This window comes from Mus pahari, chromosome 4, assembly GCF_900095145.1.
Source record: "Mus pahari chromosome 4, PAHARI_EIJ_v1.1, whole genome shotgun sequence".
NCBI lineage: Eukaryota > Metazoa > Chordata > Mammalia > Rodentia > Muridae > Mus > Mus pahari.
The window spans coordinates 141,785,353-141,795,072 of NC_034593.1; the positions used below are offsets into that span (position 1 = coordinate 141,785,353).

The window sequence follows — 9,720 nt, forward strand, 5'->3', positions numbered from 1 at the left end:
ATGCACGAGTGTTCTGGGTCTGTTTTTAGGAGGAACGGAAACCAAGGCACCTGGCTGTGGCTTTTCCTGGCTCTCCTGACAGCAGACATTATCCAGTCAGGGGCCTAGCAAGAAGAAGTTGAGCCAGAAAGGTGTGTGTGTGTGTGTGTGTGTGTGTGTGTGTGTGTGTGTTTTCTTCAGGGTTCAGGTGCCTAGGGAACGGTAACCCTAGAGGAACCGCACTGCGGCCTGCTGGACCTCCTCCCATATCCTCCCATATCAAGGCCCAGCGAATGGGGGATGGGGGGAGCTTTTCCAGCTTGCCTAGGCTTGGTTCCAGCAGCACCGCTGCTTCTCCCAGTCCTAGGTGCTTGCCTTTCCTCCTCCCTTAGCAACTGGGAGTCTGTGGACGCCACTGAGTAGCAACCGGGAGGCTGCAGGGAGCCCGGGTGAGGAAGGGCGGAGCCCAGCCCAGCCCAGGTGCCCGGAGTCCCCGCCGCTGCAGCCAGCCACCGCTAGCCGCATCTGCACCTGCAGCGGGGTCCGAAAAGGATTCTGCAAAAATGAGCCATTCTCACCCCGCTGGGTAAGTGACAACTGGCTTTGCCTAACTGTGGCAGGTGGCGGCTTCAGCCAGCGGCTCTCCTCCTCCTCCCTCCTGCTGCGGAGCTCTGGGGTGACAGGGAGAGAGGGGGAGAGCTGGGGGAGGGGAAAACATACACAGATTCTAGGTTGCAGGAGGATGGCAGAAATCCCAGGCGTCCTGTCTCTTCCCTACCCATCTTCGCTTCTTCATAACGTTCGTTCGCCACTCTTGAAATTCTCAGCCTGGAAAGACAGGAAAAATGGATGTGAAAACCCGCGTACAATAAGCAGGGACGGATGTCAGTCGGGATGAATGTCCCTCAGTGTGGAATGCAAGTGTTTAAATGCTAAAGTAGAAGTTACTGAAGTACGCATTTGTTGGGAGAATCGAGACAGAAATAAATTCTCTCTGTGGCTTGCATACAAAGGAAAGGTTGTTTCTATGTTTAGGAAGGTCTCCTTGTAGGAGGGAGGCCCCTTAAGTCAGGATGTACCTTCTCAGTTGCAGAAGCACCATAATGCCTTCTTTAGAACCACCTGGGCCCAGGAAAGTGGTATGGCTGGAAAGAGGAAGAGTTCAAGGCGTGAGGTGGTCACACACCCAGACCATCTCCTGTGGACTACACTTCAGAAGGCATAGTAGCAACATTCAATGCATAATAGACAGCAAGCAGTCTGTTGGTTATTACACAAACAAGGTCTTCATTCTCTGTGAAAGAGAGAGTATCCTCTTGCCTTTTGAATTAAGTGTGCCACACACATTAGGTCAGTGTTTATTACCATGTATCTAGTACACAGAGCACTCCCCTCCCCTCTTCGTTTTTACAAGTCATTTGAAAATGCTTTTCAATTCCATTTACTACACATGTTAAGGAGCAGTGGATTGGTGGTGTCTGAGACACCATATTCATTATTGCTCTCCTGATTTACAGTCAAACTTGAAGATCCCACTTTTTCCCAGGGAAAGGACAAGAAACAGTAATGTTTAAACAGTCCAGAGCCCTGTAAGCTGTCCTGCTGGAAGGTGGTTTCAGAACATTTTGGAAAGTAAGAACACCGTGCTAAATCGAATTTTGGTGCTTTAATGTCTTGCTGCTGAGTTTCTGAGCAATCGTTGCTGGCCATGGGTCCCGTGGGATGGGAATAATATGTTTACTGCAGATGCTGTTGGCACTTTGTCTGAATCCAGGAAAATGAATGTGTCAGTCACGGTCTCTTCCTATGTTTGTCAAGTTTTTGGCTAAGTTAGAATCTGATTATTCCATTTAATCATTTATGTGAAAATACAGGCAAACCTGCATTTGCTTATTAAACTGTGCCAAGATTAAGATTTCAGAAACATAAGTCAAAATTTTCTGAAGCCCAGTTAGTTCTGAACACACAGGGAAAGGGGACCGAATAAACGTACGCACTGTGCGGTACTGTTCAAAGATGATGTGGGGTTGGCACACACACCCTGCAGTAAGATGCAAAGCCTCTTGAAGCATTAGCCCCATGCCTTATATGCTTTGCTTCTCTGTACCTAGGACTGTTCAGGGTAAGGGAACTCTTAAGAGTCACTGGTTGAATGAGTGGTACTGGCTGATAGGGGAAGTGATCACCAAAGACAAGCCTGTTCGAGCAGACGTTGCATACTTACGTGAGCCAGGTTCACCAGGTTCGGCTCTGGTGTAAACATGAGATATTTCATTGACTACACATTCGGAGGTTCTAATGACTGTGGTTTCCACTGACAATGAAGATCAGGACTGAACAGTTTCTAAGACGCTATAGCTTGGAAGGGCTGAAACATAAAGCCAGCGTCTTTGGTCAGCTTGTGCCCTTCATCATCACACACAACAATCTAATATACATGAGCATTAATATATAGAAATTTCATTTAGATAAGATCAATATCTGGTGAATCACAGACACAGTGACCCATTATTTCTATAGAGGATGGCAATAATTTTTTTAATAGTGCCTGGGTAAGTTTGTTGTGATTACTTCGTAAAAGTAAATAGATGCAAGCTGCAGGACTTACAGTATTAAATCCCATCATTTTAAAAGGAAAACTAGACAGGTCTCTATGATTTCAATCTCCTGCACCTAGGAAGCTCCAGGCCAGCCAGGGCTACACAGGGAGACCCTATTTCAAAACAAGGGAATAAACAAATGGAAACAGTAAGCAGAAACGTATTTAGTCTACAGGCCTGAAACTTCACCCAATAACAAAAGCATTCAAGTTGACGCAAGTCTCCTGCTCAAATAAAAGGGGTAATTATTTCTCTTGTTGATGCAACCATTTGGAAATAGTAAAAGTTTGAGTAGCCAATAAAAGGTTTCATCAAAGCAGAGATGCCTTCTTCATCATTCATAATTATTACGTTTTAAAGATAAAATGGTAATAAAGTGCAGTTTTACCATAAACCAGATATTGTGCATCCGAACTTCCTTCTGTCGGCTGATGCTTTCCCCTGGCTCTTCTCCCCCTGGAGTTGCTCACCTACTTAATCACATCATCAAACACTGGATATAAAAGGCACACAGGGCCCCATGCGGGCTTTGTTCAGATGGAGTTTGGGAGTAAATAAAAATGATCCTAAAAAGTCTTGCAAAGATAACATAGACTTCACGGTTCAGCTGCCTCTCCATTTGGTGGATACCAACTATGAAACATCATTGCCAGTTCTACTGCCTGAAATGAAAGGATTTTTAGAGTGAATAGGTTTAATTCACGGCCCCTCCAGTTTACTAGGTCCCATCCACTTTGCTGTTTCTATATGAGTTTGAGGCACTCTGACTCAGGATGGAATGGGGTCTCTTATATCCTCCAGCTTAGATGAGAATAAAACATATAGCCCCTTCTTCATGCTCATCTCTGAATCTATGGGGATTTGACTCTCTGTCTGAAAGACCCAATCGACTGAGAAGAGGTATCAAATATATGTCTTTGAGTAAAGAGGAGAGAAAAGTTATACTCCATAACGAGGAAAAATGCAGAAACTGTAGCTTTAAACTGCTGCATTCTCTGATAATGCCAGAGATCCAAATACTATCCTTTGTGCATCTTTAGAGGGTATGTAGATTCCCTTATGGCACTGTAATCCACTCAGTTGTGCACAATAGATGTGTCCATTACATGCTTGAGCAGCCTTCAGGGTCTGTCCCTCCATCCTTAACAGCCTAGTCACCAGAAGAAGATTCTAGTTCATTGCTCATGTCTATCCCCCAAATCATCTCTTTAACACAGCATTTCAGAGTTGCTATTTTTAAATATCTGAATTTGGTAGTTTTTCTGAAGGCCAACATGCTAATTTTAGGAAACAAGTTGGTTCCACTTACTGGTTGGATTTAACAGGTTCATTAGTCCTGGCTTCTCCTCTGATCTTATGCCACAACCCTAAATTTCTTTTTAGTATAGGCACTGTGACTCTTCCTTATGCTGAACAAACCCATTCATACAAAGAGATGGGAGAGGAGGGGCGTTTGTCCCGTTAATAATAATACTTCAGAGCTGAGTATCAAAACCTCAGTCACCCGGCCCCATAAATGTTCCGTTTAATGGCTCCCCAGAGCTTTCAACTGCTTCTGACGCAATGGGTTGGAAGCTACTAGATTTTTATTCAGACGAGTTGCCCAGTATGGAAGGTGTTTGTTGTAGCAACACCTAGAATATACCTCAGATTGTCCCTGCACACCTCTGCTTTCCTAAGCTCCATGCTCCCCAGTGGGATACCAGAGAGTGTGGGCTACCCCCCTTTCATGGAAGCAGAAGAGGGTTTCTAATTTGTAGTGGGGCAGGTGTGAGGGTGTAGGAATCAGGGCTACTCAAGGAAACATTTTCCAGTAGCTTCCTTTAGAGAAAGCGCAGGAGGAAGCTGAGAGTAGAGTAGATGTCTACTGAAGCTAGCCTTGCTCGAGTGTCTTCAGGAAAGTCTTTTACTGTGACTGTGTAAATCCGAGTTTGCCCACTGGTTTAGAGACCAGCATCACCAGACGGTCTAGTGGGGTCCCCTGCTCCCGTCGGTTCTCTGAGCCTCTGCTTAGGACCACGGGAAGGAGAGACTGAGTATTCTTCAGGCTATTTGGACTAAGAGCCAAAAGGGAAAGTACAGCTTTTCTCACTGGATTCTTAACGCCTAACACAGCACCAGGATAATCTAAGCCTGGTGGAACATGCATTTCTGAACCTTCAAATATTTAGCTGAACATCGTGGTTTGAATAATTGTTGGTTTTAGGTGGATAATTCTGTTGGTGTTAGGATTTTAGGATTCTGGAAAGTCACTTCTAATGAAAGCCTCAAATTCTGTAGTTAGTTTTGAGTCTTCTGTGACTCATTTCGATCCAGACCAAGACATATGGTATGGAGTGAGAATCGTGGCTCTTTCCTCCCTGAGCATCTTTCCTCCCCCTACACAGATTGCAGAATACTACATGGTATGTGATGATTTCATAAATACCAAGCGTAAAGGGAAACTCTCCCATTTAAGTGGCACTAAAATCAGCACAAAGAAGCAGAGCACACACCGAAGCCTTTACACTGTGCTGTGAGCGTCTTTGTCATTCTTTCTTCAGATTGTAAATCCCCAAATGGTATGACTGTGTGCATAATTTACTACGAATAGCAGAACAGTTGGCTACTTCAAGGAAAACTCTCAACTAGCAAAGATGTAAGGTGATCAGACATGTATTTGTACTGGGTATTCAAGTGCATCATTTAAGGTAAATATATTTGAATAGTAATTCTTTATTTTTTGCATAACGGACTAGCTGTCCAAACTGCGTTTGATAATGAGGTTGTGCAGTGTCCCCAGACTTGCGTGTGTCAACACACTCTCCCTGGTTGTTTTCTTCCTTCCCTTGGCTTATTTGTCTTTATTATCCAAGCGAAGCACATGTAAAGCAACTGAGTAGTGAATTGTGTGTAGAACCCCATGTTGGTTTTATAGGTTAAAAAAATTTTCAAGAATTTGTACCTTCACCTAAAACAGTCAAGCAGAATATTCCAGCTTTGGAAAACTGTTTGTTTGTTTGTTTTTTTTTTCACTCTTGGCTCCCTCAAGTCCAGAAAGGAGACACATCTTTCACTGGCAACATTGTTGCTACTTGTTCCAAAGTAACTCAACTAGGCGCTTGGCTCATTGGAGTAATGTGTCTTCTGCAGAACCAGGAGAGGATGTGACCAGCTGAACAGAGCACTTTGAATAGTCATGCTTTACTGTGATTCTGTTGGTGTTAGGATTTTAGGCTTCTAGAAAATTGTTACCAAATCATTGCTTGTATAGTGAGCCTCAAGAAATAAACATTGACAGTGAACAACCCTGGAACGTGGAGAGGTAGTGGTCTGGATTCTTTAATAATTTCCCATTCTCTTGTGAGTCCTCTCTGATCCTTGATCCCTTCTCCCTATCTCCTTCCTGTGGCTGATTCTTGATCTGAGGGAGGCTATTGTGATGTGGAGCTTCATCTACTCAAAGATGCATAGCTTCCTTGTGGTCTTCTCCTCCAGTACAGCTGTCAGCACAGATGTGGTAGGGTCCAGAGGGTTTGTCTTAGTCAGGGTTTCTATTCCTGCACAAAATATCATGACCAAGAAGCAAGTTGGGGAGGAAAGGGTTTATTCAGTTTACATCTACAAACCACTGTTCATCACCAAAGGAAGTCAGGACTGGAATTCAAGCAGGTCAGGAAGCAGGAGCTGATGCAGAGGCCATGGAGGGATGTTACTTGCATCCCATGCCTTGCTCAGCTTGCTTTCTTATAGAACCTAAGACCACCAGCCCAGGAATGGCACTACCCACGATGGGCTAGTCCTTTTCCCGTTGATCACTAATTGAGAAAATGCCTTACAGCTGGATCCCATAAGGCATTTCCTCAAGGGAGGCTCCTTTCTCTGTGACAACTCCAGCTTATGTCAAGTTGCACACAAAGCCAACCAGTACAGGGTTCCAGTGACGTTTCTGATTGGTCACCAATGGTTGTGCTCTGTTTGCACTCTGTTTGTGAGCCTAGAAAATACAGAACCAAGCTTTGGAGGAGCTCAAGAAAGACATTCTTAACTTCTATGCCTTGTGTGGATGCTGCCTTCAGAAACTGGGAAACTGGTCACTGTTGTGGTTTTTCAGTTGTAGGCTCAGTACTGCACATCTCAGACAGGTGACTGTGTCTGGAGATAGATCTCTAAATAAGTAGTAAAAATAAGTGATATTAGTGTAAAGGTCCCCAATCCAAGACGACTTGTGTCCTTAGCTGTTAAGACACAGATGTGCACACACAGAAACAGGCTGGGAACATTACAAATATGGTGGTCATCCATGAACCAATGAGAGAAGCTGGCGATGATCTTTCCTAAAAAGCCCTTAGGAGCAATCAACTCTGTAGACACTGGCCCAAAGTCAGTGGTTTTAGTTTCGGGAAGCACAAGAAGATAAACGCATGCTGTGTAGGTCACCTGCCTGTTCTGGGATTTTATGACAGTCTTAGCTAACCAACTTATTTATAATAGCTGAAGTCTTTTATTAACTGGTCCTGAAAAGCTGAAGTAAGTCTTTGTCGGGCAGTGGGTGCAGGGGAAGTAAAGGGAGTGGGTGGGAGAGAACCCTCGTTCCACCAGAGTTCGGGTGCTTTAGGAGGGCAGGACTGCCAAACGCTCCCTACGCTGCCTCGGTGGGCAAGCCATGGAACCCCAGTCTGTAGGGGTAGAGAGGGAGCAGTCCAGGGTCTCTGGGCCTTGTGGAGGCCAGAGATGACAGGTTCTCAGTCTTGGACATCCCAGACATTGCTGTATGTGTCGGAAGAGATGGGAACGGGTCCTAGGACAGACCCTGGCCCAGGGGCTCAAGAGAAGGTATGGGAAGAATACGGGCAGTTTACCGCTGGGATGAGAGTCTGGCTAGCTCAGGCTGCTAGCTCGGCTTGGGGTGGCCACGTGGAGAGAGTGGGGAAGAGAGGGGAAGAAGGAGAGATAGAGATAAGAATAAGAGAGGGGAGAGCTTAAGAGATGGAGGAGGGGCCAAGCAGCCCCTTTTATAGTGGGTTGGGCGACCTTGCAGTTGCAGCGAGGCTGAGGGGGAGGAACATACGTGGCTATTATCAGGTAACTGTGAGGGTGGAGTCTAGCCAGAATGCCAGGAGCTTGGGACTTGGGACTGATAGTCACAGAATTATGGAGTTGGGGGCTCCATGGTGTCAGGTGCCTATGTATGTCTGGGAGCATGGCTCATTGTTCCGTCTCTTGTATACTGGGTCTCCGGAGTAAGTCTTGCACGACCAGAAAACAGGCTGCCTTTCACGGTCCCACAAGTCTTTATAAGAACTGCAGAGCACAAAAAACAATTGATCGATTCACTATTGGCAGAGTGGCAGTGATGGGTGTCTTAGTGTATCTACATCCCATAGACCAGTGACTTAAAAACAGCCCAAATTTATTTCACACAGTTCTGGAGTGTAGGCAGTTCAGGGTGGTAGGTAACATCTGTAGAGGGTTGGCTTCTTCACTCACAGGTGACTGCCTCCTGTCTCTGTCTCCACACTGCCTGCGGATCAGGACTCTTAAGGTGATTTCTTTTCCTTTTTTCCCCTCTTTTTCTATGGTTCTAATCTCATTTGTGAGAGGGCTGAACTCTTTCCTAAACTCTTCCCAAAGTCCCCATTTCCTAATAGTGTCACATTGGAGGTTAGGATTTCAATTCATAAATTTGAGTGTGCACATTAAGCCCAAAGTCCATTATTTAACACACTGATACTTGAAGCCAAAGGCTCAAAAGGGAGATGAGATCCAAACCCAGCGCAAATTTGAGGAAAACCCCATTGAGAGGAGCTAATGGGGATAACAGACAGTCAAGCTCCTAGGGCATGTTAAGTCCATTCAACAGTCAAGCTCCTCCCTTTAAGATAACTTGTATATTGTATGGATACACCACCTGTCAATTAAAAAGCCTTTGGCCTATGGTCTATGGCTTAGGCAGGAAGTAGAGATGGGACATCTGGGAGGAGAAAGAATTCTGGGATAGAGCCAGAGGCTGGAGAGCCACCTGGGGAGATGTGAGGAGACATATGCATGGTGCCTGAGCACACAGGTAACCAGCCACACAGCAAACTGTAGGTTAAAATAATTGGGTTATTTTAGTTATGATCTAGTCAGAGTAGAGCCTAGCTATATGGCCAAGGTATTTGTAAATATATTTTGAGTCTGAGTCTTATTTCTGGGAGCGTGAGGCTGGGAGGATGAGCCAGGGCCTCACTTCAACACTTCCCGCCCCGCAGTGCCTGGTACCGACTGGATTGTTCAATTGATCATTTTAAACTGGTGATCCATTTTTCTGTGACTGCTATTATTTTTCTGACATAGTTATAAACATTTATAAATTAACAAAAATACTGGGGGGGGGAGGTGGCAAGATGCTGAAGGAAAGAAAAGAACAGCAGGGAGCTAAACAGGCAACACAAATTGTAAGAAGCACGCACGGAGCAGCCCTGCAAACTGTGGGTTTCAAACGGGATCGGATCCCATTGTTTTATAGTTGCCATTAATTTGTCGTTCTTTCTGTGTGATGGGCTACGGTATTCCATATCTGTGGCAGTGATGCGCCTTTTGTATTGAGCAGTTCCTTCTCTACATGGCTTGCTTTGAGATATTTACAGCAATATCATCTCTATTGTTTAGGATCCAATAAAAATAATCTGCGGTAAATTAGAAGAACAGAATTAGAAGGAACTTCAAATTGCTGGGTACGAGGGACACAAGTGGTTTTTTAATTTCCTTCCTCCACTCATCTGTATTTTGAAAGTTTTTACACTTTGAGATGACAAGAACAAGGGAGAAAATCAACACGTCTTTGAAACCCTCCCATCAGTGATTACAGCAAGCATTTTGTTATATTATTCCCACTCCGTGTCCCTACCATTTACCCCTGTTTTGACAAAACTAAACTATTTGAAAATCTGTTTCTCAACTGACTTAAAATTACACCAAGATAGCATCTGAGTAGTATCCCATGTAAATGGCAAGCCCTCGTGGTAAGCGGCCACACCTCTCTGCGTCTCTGGGATTCACCATATCGACGTCACTGTGCTTTAAAGTTAGCTCAGTGGTTGCCGGAAGCTGATGAGTTCGTTACTCCTGAACTTCTGGGACTAGACGGTAACAGTGTGTGTGTGTGTGTGTGTGTGTG

The 9,720-nt window shown here is 44.9% G+C and overlaps 1 protein-coding gene across 2 annotated transcripts in view; it reads left to right on the forward strand.

Annotated features, from left to right (window-relative positions):
- The first annotated feature begins 407 nt into the window (after positions 1 to 407).
- The window catches only part of Erich3 (glutamate rich 3), a 102,477-nt gene continuing 93,164 nt past the window's right edge, over positions 408 to 9,720 (forward strand). For both annotated transcript variants that reach the window (XM_029537180.1, XM_029537181.1), the window contains exon 1: positions 408 to 565. In XM_029537180.1, coding sequence (XP_029393040.1) covers positions 543 to 565 — 23 coding nt within the window. In that variant the 5' untranslated portion in view covers positions 408 to 542. The remainder of the gene's footprint in view (positions 566 to 9,720) is intronic.